At 40.7% G+C, this 14,885-nt stretch overlaps 1 protein-coding gene across 1 annotated transcript in view; it reads right to left on the bottom strand.

Annotated features, from left to right (window-relative positions):
* Positions 1-14,357, bottom strand: part of VPS8 (vacuolar protein sorting 8 homolog (S. cerevisiae)) — a 251,525-nt gene extending 237,168 nt beyond the window's left edge. Inside the window, exons 1-2 of the mRNA XM_011945863.1 lie at positions 14,270-14,357; positions 855-1,096 (exon numbers count right to left, since the gene is read on the bottom strand). Coding sequence (XP_011801253.1) covers positions 855-1,007 — 153 coding nt within the window. The 5' untranslated portion in view covers positions 1,008-1,096; positions 14,270-14,357. The remainder of the gene's footprint in view (positions 1-854; positions 1,097-14,269) is intronic.
* Positions 14,358-14,885: the final 528 nt, after the last annotated feature.

The following is a 14,885-nucleotide window of genomic DNA, read 5'->3' as shown; positions in this document are numbered from 1 at the left end:
AGAAAACTTCTGTTGAAAGACTTCGGCATCTGCTTTCTTAAACATGACAAAACAACATCTAAGAAAACCCCTAATTTTCTAAGTTTAGACATAAGTCATAAGCAATAAGCAAAAGTCTCACATCATATTTCTTAGTTATTTCATAAATTATGGTGAGAGATAATTAGGTCAAGCAACTTGTCATTAAATATCCTCATACTCACAGAAACCCATTAACATAATATTAAATCAAAGGGAGAAAAAAATGCTGTGCAAGATAAGGAACCTACCACTGGCTCTGTGACTTTGAAAAGTCATTTACATAGCTGTATGCCGGTGTCTTCATCTATACAATGGATTATCAGAGTGTTGTGAGAGTTCTGAAGCTCAAATGACAACATGAATCAAATTGTTTCATAAACTGTAATGGACTATACAAATGAAGAGTAATGTCATCTCATAAAACTACACACATGGGAGGTCAAGAAGGGAGAAGTGCTTGAGTTCAGGAGTTTGCGACAAGCCTGGGCAACATGGCAAGACCCTCTCTACAAAAAAATTAAAAGTTAGGTGGGCGTGGTGGCACACACCTGTGGTCCCAGCTACTTGGGAGGCTGAGGCAGGAGGATCACTTGAGCCCAGGAGGTTGAAGCTTCAGTGAGCCATGTCTGTACTACTGTACTCCAACCTGGACAACAGAGTGAGACCCTGTATCCAGAAAAAAAAAAAAAAAAAGCAAAAAACAAACAAAAAAACTATACACAGACCCCTATTAACCCATGCAAAAAAGACAGACTTAGAGTCTCTGGGTCACAAAGCATACTCTAACCAACACTGGTTAAACATTATCACTTGACAAAAGTTGAAATTTTTACCAGATCATTTTTGAACTCCAGTTCCTTGTCCAGATCTATGTAAGAGAATTTTGAAAGTGAAGCTTCTAGATTGAAGGACTTATTCAGCTCGTCTTCGCTCGTCTTGGCACAGAGGCTCTGTTCCACATTTTCATGGTCTGGTTCATTTTCCATATTTACTTCTAATAACAGTATTCAGTCCATCAAAGCAAGTGTTCTTTTGTTTGTTTGGCCTTAGCTCACAAAGACCTGAATGATTATCTCTTTTCAAAAAATGAAAAAAAAAAAAAAAAAAGTGTAATTTAGATTTCCTCCTTGTCAATTAGACATTCCAAAGATTTACTTGGTCAGATTTTACCTAATCATCTGATTGCAGGCAAACTGAAATTAACAGCAGGGTACAGGGTATGTTATTGGGAGAGGGCTTCAATGAGAGCATAAAGGAGGAACACCTAACTTAGGCTCAAGGACTTTGGGAAGTGGCCCGCCACCCAAAGTCATGAAACTGGTGATAGTGATAACTTAATAGGCTCAGCCACTAGACCTGGTACCAACTAGATTTATTTACCTAACAGCATAAGGGTAAATCGGTGCCAAAAGCTGCAATTAATGCCTTCCTTACATTCCAAACCCCAGGGTAGTGCTCCAGTTCCCCTGGAAATAAGCATATAAACCAGTTTTGTTGTTGGCCTCTGCACAGGGCCACAGATGTCTCTGGGAGTTTAGCAGAAACACCAGGGATGAACAACTAGCTATTTAATACAACACAAGCAAACCTAGGGGTTCAGATCTATTAAAGGAAACAACAATGACCCCAAGATAAAATAATTCCATAGCCTACCAGAGAGTTCTAGAAAGAGAGCTAGTCATAGAGAAACATGGATACTTTCAGAGAAAAATGAGATACTAAAGAAAACTAGAAACTACACAGCTTTCTATTATTTCACAGCTCTAAATGATAGATCGCTCTTATATCAAAAATCACAGATAATTTGGTTTACTTGCAAAACTGTCATTTTTAGAAAGTTAAAATATACTTAAAACATTACTGTAAGTTTAATAATTAAGTTTGCTTTTAAATGATTTTATGTTGTGTTTCAACTAGGCTACAAGTGACCTAACTTTAAAAAGTCCAATTAGCTTTATCTGTTTAGAATAAAGCAAAAACATGAAAACACAAACAATGCCCTAATAATAATAATAATAAAGATCATTTTGTTTTCTAAACTAGATGTTTTTCACAGTACCAAACAACTGGCAAAATTCTCAGTGCAAAGCTCTTTCAAACTACATATTGCCCTTAGTGGGTATAAACACCACTACCACCAACAACCCTTGCGCTGTAGTGAGCTTCTCTTAGTAAATTAGATTGTGCATGTTAGTGAAGGCAGAAAAAAAAGGCTTGCAATTACTGAGTCACTTAATTTCTTTTAAGAAATGGAGTCTCACTATATTGTCAACGTGGCCTCCAACTCTTGGGCTCAAGCCATCCTCCAGCCTCAGCCTCCTGAGTAGCTGGGACTACAGGTATGTGCCACCGTGCCTGGCTTGAAATAACTAATTTTTTAAAAAGTGAACTGAGATTAGTTGTTTTTAAACAATATGCCAAAAATTCACTGACAATTTTATCTAAAGAAGCTCATTATTTTAGTACCTATAATTAATTTCACTTCCTTTCATGTTTCATTTTTATCATATTAAAAGAAATGAATAGTTACTTTGTATAAATCATGGACTCATGAAACTGACTTTTCAAGAGCTGAAACCAACTTTTCTAGCTATTACACTATTTAGTATATTACCAAATACAAACTAATTTCTTTCATATGCTACAGAAAACAGGCTTTCTGTTTATAGGGTCATGTCCTGTAAAACACATGCTATCAAACACATTCCTAGAACACATAACTGAGGCCACTCTTTGCCTGGCAACATTTTAAAGTATCTTTCCAACATCATCAGGTTCTAAATATAGCGCTCCTTTTGCAATAACCCAAATGCAGTAGCAATACTAATGTTTATATGCATTTCTTCAAAGACCTTGGCTCATGACAAATTACTTTTTAATAAAGTCTTTCAACTCCTATTTGTACCACTAAGCAAAAATGGTTGCAATTATTTAACAACTATTTACAAACACGCGCAATCTAATTCACTTTCAGTGGTTCCAAAGATAGTTATTAACTTTTATTCTTATACATTTTTCAAAAATAGTGGGAAAGACCATATGGCAAAATAATATTTATTTAAATGATTTAATAATCTAAAATGATTCATATTTTATATTTGTCTCTCCAAAATAACTCATAAAGAAAAACAATTTTTTCCAGCCCTTTTTATCTCATATCTGGAGTTAAGAGGTTCCAAGATCATATAACAAGTTAGCATCTGTGAACCCCAATATCACACTAAAGAAGTGTCAGGTGATCAAGCACTCCCTCAAGACTTCATCCTGCCAAGCTACCCTGCCCCATTTCTGTCCTTCATTTCACAGAACTCCTTTTACTGATGTGATGTGGTGGCAAAGTGGAAAGAACACAAGCCAAAGAGTCTATTAAACTCAGGTCTGCAGTTGTGGCCACTTTTCTTAGAAATGACCAGGAAATAGGCCGGGCGCGGTGGCTCACGCCTGTAATCCCAGCACTTTGGGAGGCCGAAGCAGGCGGATCACAAGGTCAGGAGATCTACACCATCCTAGCTAACATGGTGAAACCCCATTTCTACTAAAAAAAATACAAAAAATTAGCCGGGCATGGTGGCAGGCGCCTGTAGTCCCAGCTATTCGGGAGGCTGAGGCAGGAGAATGGTGTGAACCCAAGAGGCAGAGCTTGCAGTGAGCCGAGATGGCGCCACTGCACTTCAGCCTCGGCAAGACAGCAAGACTGTCTCAAAAAAAGAAATGACCAGGAAATAAACATTTATCCCCACCCCTGACCCCCCAAAAAATAAAATAAATAAATCAAGTCTGAATCTGGCCTTTATGAGATCCTATCTGTAACCCTGGTCAATTTGTTTACCTTTTCTGAACCTCTCTATTTCTATATCATTAAAATGAAATATTGTGGACTTTGTGTTGTTTGCTCAGAACAGCGCCTCTTGTTCTGGGAAGGGTTCCTTCAAACCATGTGTTCTTGTAGAGGCTAATGGTCAAAAATCCTTTGGTAAAAGGGATTATGTGATAGCCAGTCTTTCACCAGGATTCATTAAAATGGAACTGATGAGGAACAGGTATTTCCTGTTCTCTATACAACGAATAATGCAGCTGAGCAGATCCCACACTCTCCACCCAGCTCTCTTCTGCAGAAAAGAAATCATTCACTTAACACACACCTAACTAAACACTTTCTAAGCATCTGTCACTGGAGACGTACCTCTATTGACAGAACTAGGTTCTAGGTACAGATTCTCTAGCAAGAATGAAACCTATCTAAAAAACAAAGTAGAGGCCGGACACAGTGATTTATACCTGTAATCCTAGCACTTTGGGAGGCCGAGGCGGGTGGATTTCCTGAGCTCAGGAGTTCAAGACCAGCCTGGGCAGCAACACAGTGAAACCCCGTCTCTACTAAAATACCAAAAAAAAAAAAAAATCAGCCAAGCGTGGTGGCGTGTGCTTGCAGTCCCAGCTACTTAGGAGGCTGAGGCAGAAGAATTGCTTGAATCTGGGAGGCGGAGGATGCAATGAGCCAAGAAGATCGCACCACTGCACTTCAGCCTGGGCAATAGAGCAACACTCCGTCTCTAAAAAAAAAAACAAAGTAGAGAAGAAAGTCCTGACATTATTCAAACCTCAGATTCTAGTCTTCTATGAAGTTAGCTCTGCCCATTGCCTTGTGGCAGTTTGGCTACATAAGCCAACATATACTCTCCCAACGTCCCCCTTTCTTTTAGCACATAAAATTGGGAGTCCTGACTCTTATGAATGCAACTACCTATTTCGCAGGGCTCCTGTGAGTAACAAATGATATGACAATAAAGTATTTAGAATAACGTCTGGACATAATTTTCAACAGATATTAGCTATTATATTTAAAACCTCAAGATTTTCAAATTTTTCTAAAGTTAAAGATTCTAAAACAAAATCCAGTATTTTTGTATAGGTCTAGCCAGTGCTAAGCATATCAGAACAATATCCTGGGTATCACAGCAGTTCTTCATGAGCTGAATGGTAGGGGTTTTGTCTAAGAGTAGCACAGCCCCCACCAAAAAAACAGAGACACTTAATAAAAACTTTCATTATAACAGAAGGGTCGGCCGGGCGCGGTGGCTCAAGCCTGTAATCCCAGCACTTTGGGAGGCCGAGACGGGTGGATCACGAGGTCAGGAGATCGAGACCATCCTGATCTACACGGTGAAACCCCGTCTCTACTAAAAAATACAAAAAACTAGCCGGGCGAGATGGTGGGCGCCTGTAGTCCCAGCTTCTCGGGAGGCTGAGGCAGGAGAATGGCGTAAACCCGGGAGGCGGAGCTTACAGTGAGCCGAGATCGCGCCACTGCACTCCAGCCTGGGCGACAGAGCTAGACTCCGTCTCAAAAAAGAAAAAAAAAAAAAAACAGAAGGGTCTTATTGTTACTAACTAATTCTAAAATCATGTTTTGGATTTTTTAACATCAACATTAGTCTACATTTTATTAGTGAAGCCAACTACGTCCCCTTCCCAAGTCCCTCTTTTGTCACTTACCAACAGTTACTCCTTTCTTCATTTTAGTCAGTTTTTCCAAACCAAAGAGACCTGATGAATCAAAATGTCATCACGCTCACATTTTTTTCAAAAGGAGAGTTCACATGAGCAGCTTCTGTGAATTTTTCAGAAAGTACCTGAGCTGGAATCTACCTGTGGTAGGCAGTATAAAGGCATCCAAGAGTGACAGTCCTAATTCCCAGAAACTATGAATATGTTACTTGATACGGCAAAAGGGATTTTGCAGGTTAAATTAAGACCTTGACAGGAAGATTATTCTGGATGATTTGGGTGGGTCCAATGTAATCACAGAGGTCCCTGAAAGTGGAAGAGAGAGGCAGAAGAGAACGCCAGAAAAAGAGATGCGGCACGAGAAGTAGAATCAGAGAGACACCATGTCACAGGTGTTGAAGATGGAGAACGGGGCTCAGGAGCCAAGGATGCAGGCAGCCTCTAGAAGCTGCGAAAGACAAGGAAACAGATGGTCTCCTAGAGCCTCCAGAAGGACTGAAGTCCTGTCTTGACCTCTTAATTTTAATGAGAACTATAAAATAAATCTGCATTGTTCTATACCACTAACTTCATGGTAATTTACGGCAACAACAGGAAATGAACAGACAGTTGACCCTTGAACAACACAGGTTTGAACTTCAAAGGTCCACTTACAGGTGGGTTTTCCTCTGCCTCTTCCACCCAAGACAGGGAGACCAACCCCTCCTCCTCCTCCTCAGCCTACTCAACGTTTACACAAGGATGAAGGCCTGTCTTCCACGTAATGAAAAGCAAATATATTTCCTCTTCTTTAGACTCGTAATATCTTTTCTCTAGCTTACTTTATTGTAACTATATAGTATACAATACAAATAACACAAAAAATATGCGCTAAATGACCTTAATGTTATCAGTAAGGCTTCTGGTCAACAGTAGGTAGTAGTAGTAAAGTTTTTGAGGAGTCACAAGTTGTACTCGGATTTTCCACTGGTTGAGGGGGCAGTGCCCTTAACCCCTGCATTGTTCAAGGGTCAACTGTACTAATAAATATAAGTTAATTTGTTTCGGGTCACATATCCAACATTCTGAAATATTAACCCTTCCCTTGTGGGTTGGTGTTGCCATGAGTTTATTAAGTAGGCCCTTCATTCCAACATATGCACCAATGATGAAATGCTTAATATATGATGCTTAATATTTCACACTTGATACCGATCCTGCTTCAGCTATCTCTTAAATGTCATCCCAGTAAAAGGTGGATAATGAACCACTCATAAATTCCTGTTGGGATGCAATTCTACAACTAGTTCTTCACCCAACCATCATGTGAGCTAGTGTTTTTATAGTTCTTAAGGGGATGCCATACCAGACAGTACTCGCACATAACAAAACAGGCTACATGAAGTATTTCTTAATCTCTCTCAGAACGAAATCAGATTAATCTGATAAGAAATATATGTCACGGAATCACAATTACCCAGTACGCTGTCCTCTTCTGAGTGCTGATAAACAAGTATTTTAACAGTTCAGACATAAGATTATCTGACATCTTGATAATTCTGTTATTTCCTCTTGTTATTCCCAACCACTTAATAGATTCAAGGACCATTAAAAAAAGATATGTGCCATATAAACAGCAATGACTTAATTATGACACTGGCTAACTGAATAAGAACTCTAGAATGTGTGACCTACATGAGGCCAAGTTAAACTTCCACCAGTTTTTTTTAAGAAATGGAATCTTGCTATGTCGCCCAGGTTAGCCTTAAACTCCTGGCCTCAAGCGATCCTCCTACTTCACATCTCCCAGGTAGCTGCAACTACCAGCCTATGCCACCACGCCTGGCTTTTCACCAGTTTTCACCTCAGCAAACATTTATTCCTAACTGTTCTCAAGCTCCACGAGCCTATTTAATTCTCTGACATTCTTTTCCTCCTAAAAGTGTCATATGAGATACTTTTTCACATTACAATGAAATAGAATCAAGTTTTTACTTACTATATAATGCTAGAAAAAAAATCACAAAATCATGATATAGTAACAACATTACATGCAAACTTTATTTTTGGCCTTCCCAATCCAAGCATTTCTCTTCATTCCTTTGTTTTGTTTTGTGGTTTGTTTTGTAAAAGAAAAAAAATGCAATAGTGGGTTAACTTCTATTAGTTTTCTATTACCTTCCTCTGGCAAACGGACTTTTTTTTTTTTTTTTTTTGAGACAGGATCCCCCTCTGTCACCCAAGCTGGAGTGCAGTGGCATGATCTCGGCTCATTACAACCTCTGCCTCCCAGGCTCAAGCAATCCTCCCACTTCAGCCTCCCAAGTAGCTGGGTCTACAGGCGCACACCACCAAGGCTAGCTAATTTTTTTAATTTTTCATAGAGATGATGCTGGCCAGGCTGGTCTCAAACTCCTGGGCTCAAGCCATCTGCCCGCCTCAGTCTCCCAAAGTGATGGGATTACAGGTGTAAGCCACTGTGCCCAGCACAAGTGGACTTATTTTTAACAGATTCCCAATGCCTCCAGGATAAAATCCCAAATTCTAAGCCTGTGACTCCAGCTATTACACGAGCGGATCCCTCTGGCTTCTTCCCTTACAATTGAATTTATTATTTTTGCACTAAGAGTCCTTCATGGATAGCTTCCACTTTCCCTCCACGTCTGCTCGAGCTGATTCACCTTCCCTTTCCTTTCCTTTTTCTCCACATTTATCTAACTTCCTTTCTTCCTTCCAGGCACTGTTCAAACTGGATCTGCCTATGACCTCTTCCTTCCCTAACCATCCTCTGAATTCAGAAAACATGTCTTCTTTTAAAACAGTGGCTTGGCTCTTTCCTCATACTGATTCATTAGTGAATTTACCATGTGACTATCTTTTCTCCCCAGCTATATAATAAAAATGGGGCTATGCTTCTTTGAATATTCCACAACACTGGGCTTACTGGCTTGCACAGCTAGGTAGACATTTGAAAAATGTTTGATTAACACAGGAATAAGAAGACAGGAACAACATCTGTGTTGCAAATTAAATATATCAGGGTTATTACTTGTAATTGTTAAGCTCCAGAGAATGTTATTTGACTCACAGCATATAGGAATCTATGTCATAATAAGTAAGCCAAGTTATAAATGAATATTACTTATATGTAGTCAAGCTTGTCAACCACTGCAGGTCATATTTATCAACTATCAGCTAAAACTTTGCTTCCTTAGAAAACCCTTTTTTTTGCCCTGCTCAACTAGGCTATGTTCCCTGTTAATATGCACCCATAACATTGTTCTCCTCTTTTACTGCACTTATCACATTGTAATCACTTCCTCATTGTCTAAACCACCATTCCTTGCCCCCAGTTGGAATGCAGGTTCCGTGGGAGAGCGAAGACCAGATCTGCCTTGTTCACCATTCTATTCCCTGTGCCGATATGACACAGTAGCTGATCAATCCACCCATCCCTCCCTCCTTAGGTAAATACCCAAGCAAGACTGCATCACTGGCTTCCAGAATCTCAAATAGCAGTCTGGTCATGAAATATAAAGTATGGTTAGTTACACTACTCCAAAACGCCTCCATCTGTGCAAGTTCCATTCTTTCCATCTAGGAGAGATATTTTTAAATCATTTAGCTCATTTATAACATGATGCAAACCCCACAATCTCAGATGTTTTATGTTCTTTTATGTTAATTCAGCCTAGAGGCCAAGATGAATACAGTGGAAATGTACCATACTTCCATTCAATTTACAGGATTTCATCTATTACCTTCAGCAACAGGAAGGAGAGAAAAAGAAGTGATTCACATAGAGCCAGAGACTCTGCATACCTCCACTCAATAACTTCGTGCTTCACAGTGAGCACAGAATAGGAGATGGTCAGCTGCTGTACTATGTCTCAGTTCTCACAAGCCTCACACCCAAGCAATTCATGTCACCTGTGCTCAAAATAACAAACACCATGTAGTTCCAACATGGAAAAACAAGATCTGGTTGTACTGGGCTTCCTGAGAGACCCAACACTTGTCAGTTTCTGATATGACTCCCTCTTGGAGTACTTTGAGGGTACTCAATTTTCACCTTACTCATGGCCTTTAGATACAGACCCTATTTAGAGCAACGTTACTATATACTGGGATGGGCTGCTTTACTTGACCCTGGAATTTCTTTCCAAGAAGGCACATTTAGGTAATTGCAGCGCACAATGGCAGAACTGCCACAGTGAAAAAGCCCAAACTCTGTTTCTCTTTCTGTTCTGTTGGTGAATGTCTAAATGAGGAGAGTGATCATAAGTACACACAGATTTTAAAATGTTAAAAAGAAAAGGGAAGGAACAGTGCCTAAGACCTTCCTGTATACAGTGCTAAGTTACTGCTATGAATTGTCAGACGCAATCAGCTCCAGTCTAGAAGAGAAAAATCTAATCCCCTATCACAAAACACAAAACAGTAACATGAACTAAGTCTACAAATATCTAATGTAGAAATTCTAACTTTATTGATCAGTTTTATATCAATATGTGTATGAGGTAATAAGTGAAATGAATAACAGAGAAAAATGATCACTTCCAGCTTCTATAATATTGTCTCCACTATCATGAGAATCTCTCTTTCCAGACCGACTTCAACCCCAAAGAACTCCTCCTAAAAAGCTTAAGGGCCTTGTGTAGGCTGAAATATATTCCCTTTTCTTCTTTACGTAACTGATGCAGGTAAATTCTTATAAGTTAAATGCGCAAAAGATAGGACTCCACTTAGGTAAAGGCTGAGTGGATGATGGCCTTCTTTATTAACCTGCAATTAACTGTCATCTCAATTTCTCTTGGTTAGGTGCCAAGAAGGATGTAGTGTCACAAGAGATTTATTCTTTTTTTTTTTTTTTAAGAGCAAGAATTAACTGGAAGGATCTTGCTGAATTGCAATGGAAAAAATAAAGGTTAAAACACCCCAGCACCTCTGCCATCTTTCCTGGAGGGCAACTGCTTCTCCTCCATTCCAACCATATGATTTTGGTGGTGCTGCCAATCAAGTACCCTATCTGCCTAGCTAGGGGAGCAGAACAGTAGGCACATCACATTCTTGTGTCCTATCTGGCCAATCAAGGTCCTTCTGGAATTTCTCTTTATTCTGGGGTGCTTAACCTTGGATGGCATAACACAGGAGTTGTCTGCAGTCACATCGTTTATGCACTTATATACAGTCATGTGCCCCAAAAAGACGTTTCGGGTCAATGACAGACCACATATGCAACCATAGTCCCCTAAGATTACACATAATGGAGTTGAAAAATTCCTGTAGCCCAGTGATGTCATAGCTGTTGTAATGCAACACATTACTCGTGTGTCTATGGTGATGCTGGTGTAAACAAACCTACTGCACTGCCAGTAGCATAAAAGCTAAGCACATAAATTATGTACAGTACATAATACTTGACAATAAATTATGTAACAGTTTATGTATTTGCTATACTATACTTTTTATCATTAAAGTGTACTCATCCACTTATTAAAAAATTTAAAAGTTAGCTGTAAAACAGTTTTAGGCAGGTCCTTCAGAAGGTATTCCAGAAGGCACTGTTATCATAAGACAGTTCCCTATGTGTTACTGCCTCTGAAGACATTCCAGTGGGACCTTCCTGACTCTGTGCAGGCCTAGGGTAATGTGTTTGTGTCTTAGTTTTTAAAGATTAAAAAATTTTAAAATAGGCCGGGCGCGGTGGTTCAAGCCTGTAATCCCAGCACTTTGGGAGGCCGAGATGGGCGGATCACAAGGTCAGGAGATCGAGACCATCCTGGCTAACATGGTGAAACCCCGTCTCTACTAAAATACAAAAAACTAGCCGGGCGAGATGGCGGGCGCCTGTAGTCCCAGCTACTTGGGAGGCTGAGGCAGGAGAATGGCGTGAACCCAGGAGACGGAGCTTGCAGTTAGCTGAGATCCGGCCACTGCACTCCAGTCTGGGTGACAGAGCGAGACTCCGTCTCAAAAAACAAAAAAAAAAGAAAAAAAGAAAAATTTTAAAATAGAAAAACGCTAACAGAATAAAGATATAAAGAAAATATATTTGTACAGCTAATTGTACCATGTGTTTGTATTTTAAGCTAAGTTTTATCACAAAGAAGTTAAAAACTTTTTTAAAAGTTTATAACATAAAAGTTACACTATAGTAAGCTAAGGTTAATTTATTATTGGAGAAAGAAAAAAATTTTTCATAAATTTAGTGTAGCCTAAGTGTACAGTGTTCAAAAAGTCTACAGTAGTGTACAGTAATGTCCTAGGCCTTCACATTCACTCACCACTCACTGCCTCACCCACAGCAACTTCCAGTCTTGCAAACTCCATTCATGGTAAGTGCCCCATACAGGTGCACTTACCTTTTAATCTTTTAAACTGTATTTTTACTGTACCTTTTATATGTTTAGATATACAAATACTTGGCCATTGTGTTACAACCACCTAAAGTATTCTGTACAGGAACATGCTGTGCTGGTTTACAGTCTAGGAGCAATGGGCCATCCCACATACTTGGGGTGTGTGGTAGGCTATACCATCTCAGTTTGTATAAGCACACTATGATGCTTGCACAATGACAAAATTTGCCTAACTACACATTTCTCGGAATGTATCCCCTAATTGTCCCATGACTGTAACAGGACAGAACGAGGCTTGCAATTACAGTTGCAGAGGAGATAGGGAACTGAGGGTTACTGGTCCTTTGCAGAAAGGGAGGGACACGCAAGTACTCCATAACTGGAGTCACTGGATTTAGTGATACCCCAGCCCCTTCCAGGTTTGGAGCCAATAAATCCCTTTTAGCTTAAGCCCATTTGAATTTTCCGTCGCAACAGAAATATCTTTGACTAAAAAAAGTGTAATTACTATTAGAGTAAACCTAAGAAATTCATAACAGTGAAAAATCCAACACAAAGCTGTAGTTCCTTGCTAATACACAGAACACATTTAATAATGTCATACAACGTGAAGATAAGTCAAATATTCATTCAAGATTCAGTTAAGAATACAACAGTTTGATTTTACCACTATGTACAGATGGCACCTAAAGTTGTGGATCAAGAGAACATACCATCTAAACTCTATAAAAGCTATCAACAGATCCAAAGTTAAACATACTTTATTAAGTTCCAAAGATCCTACTTCTCATTCACATACATAACTGACATTTTGTGTCACACTGGTTGAAATGTCAATGGAAGAGTGAGATACAGCTAAGAATCACCAACATGTCCCAATATTGTGGAAGACAGAAAACATCCATCTGCTGACAATGGTCCAGATACGAAGGAAATACATTAAATATAAGGAAAAAAATCAACATATTACTCTGTAAGAGCTCTGGAAAGAATTTTCTCACATATGCCTCTTTGACCATATAAAGCCCAACAGTTCAACGAATTTTTTTTCCATTTATCTTTATTGCATATTCTACAGAACAGGCCAGCTATTGCCAGAGGATTCAATACCTACTCTGTGCTTAAATTTAACCATGAGCAAACCCACGTCTTACACAAACATGTGCAGATTCTCCATCCACATTTATATTAGATCTACCTCAAACACACACAGGCAGACATAGACATACACAGACAATTAACATGTAATTATCTCCCAAACGCAGACATTTGGAATAAGGTTTAGCACCACAAGCTAACATCCATGCTTGTTTGGCTTGGGTTTTGGGTTTTTTAGTACGGGAAAATTGAGTATGGTAGAGGGTGGATGGTGCAGAGGACAGAAGTCTTCCTATTCATTCTAACAAGAATTTAAGAAGTGGAGCGGGTCTGTTTATTTAAAGAAGGCTCCCCAGCTAGCTATTCCTGACAATCCACGGCCATGAACCTCTCACCGATCCTACCTCCTCCCACCCTATCCTGTGAAGCACTCTCATTTTGTACACCCTGACACTCTGAGTAGCTGTTTTCCTCCTTCCCCAGGTGCCATGCACGAAGAACAGGCCAAGGAACAGGAATAGCCTAGAACTTTAGAGGTCCACCTTTCACCCTGCTGCCCTCATTCTGCTGCACAACTTGCACGTGGAGACAAACTGGAACCAGCCTCACAGGGTGTGCACCGATCCTAAGAGGTGCATACCCCATCTAAGCCTCAGGCTCAGGCACCCTGATATCAGTCCCTGGAGGATAAAGGGGTCCACACCTGTTTTCCAGGCCCGACAGACGGGCTACACACCTGTTCCGCCCGGGAGTGGGGAGGGGCACGACACCCGCCGCCTAGGCTCACAGTCGGGGGAGCGGGCGCGCCAGTCCCTCAGCCTAATTGTCGCAGGACTGTAACAGGACAGAATGAGGTTTGCAATTATAGTCGCAAAGGAGATAGGGTACTGAGGGGTTACTGGTCCTTTGCAGAAAGGGAGAGACACACAAATACATCACTGGAGTCACTGGATTTAGTGATACCCCAACCCCTTCCATGTTTGGAGCCAATAAATCCCTTTTTACTTAAGCCCATTTGAATTTTCACATTCATTTGGAACCAGTAAGTGGAAATTGCCCGACCCAGTTCCGGGCCAACGTAGGACACGCCCCTCCACTCAAGAATCAACCCCACCCGACCCGTGGCTCGGGTCCGGCTAGCCAGTCAGGGGCTGCTCTGTCCGCTCCCCGAGGTCGCGCCGCTGTCGCGCTGGGAGGAGGCGCCGAGGCTCAGAGACCTGTCGCGCGCTCTCCTCCTACCCTGAATACGGCCCCTCAATCCTGTCTCCTCCCCACGGGCCCGCTCTCTGGAAACTCGTTACCTGAGCTCGCAGCCATTCTGGCCCTGGACTGCCGGCCCACGTGACCGCGCCCCAGCTTTAGCCTCACGCACGCGCACTACCTACCACTACTGGCCTCGCTTCCGCTTTTCTTCTCACACTGCTCCCACTCCTGGGCGGTCCGCGCCGCTTCACCACGCCCCTATTTAAAGGGCCAGAGATATACTGGCTTCCCCCACGGAAAAAACGGGTGATTCACATCTTGAAGACCAAGAGAATGGAAACGTCGAAGAGTAGCGCGGACGAATAAATAGCAGTCCTTGAGGTGAGAGGCGAAAGCTCCTCCTTTAAGAAAGTGAACTTACTTGCAGCCAGCCCAGAAGGGGAATTGATTCCTTGCCTTTTGGAATTTGCAACCAGTAAATTTCTTTTAGCTTTTTTTTAAAAAAAGATGAACACAGAATTGCCAATTTATTTTGTCAAATAAGGACAACAGGCATACACATACTAAAAAACCAACTATTATCTTCTAATATATCGTCAGTATTTCTCCCCAAAATACATCTTTTTTTTTTTTTTGAGACGGAGTCTCGCTCTGTAGCCCAGGGTGGAGTGCAGTGGCCATCTTTTAGCTTTTTTTTAAAAAAAGATGAACACA

This window comes from Colobus angolensis, unplaced genomic scaffold (assembly GCF_000951035.1).
Source record: "Colobus angolensis palliatus isolate OR3802 unplaced genomic scaffold, Cang.pa_1.0 Scaffold245, whole genome shotgun sequence".
Lineage (NCBI taxonomy): Eukaryota > Metazoa > Chordata > Mammalia > Primates > Cercopithecidae > Colobus > Colobus angolensis.
This window is presented reverse-complemented; position numbering and strand designations above follow the sequence as displayed.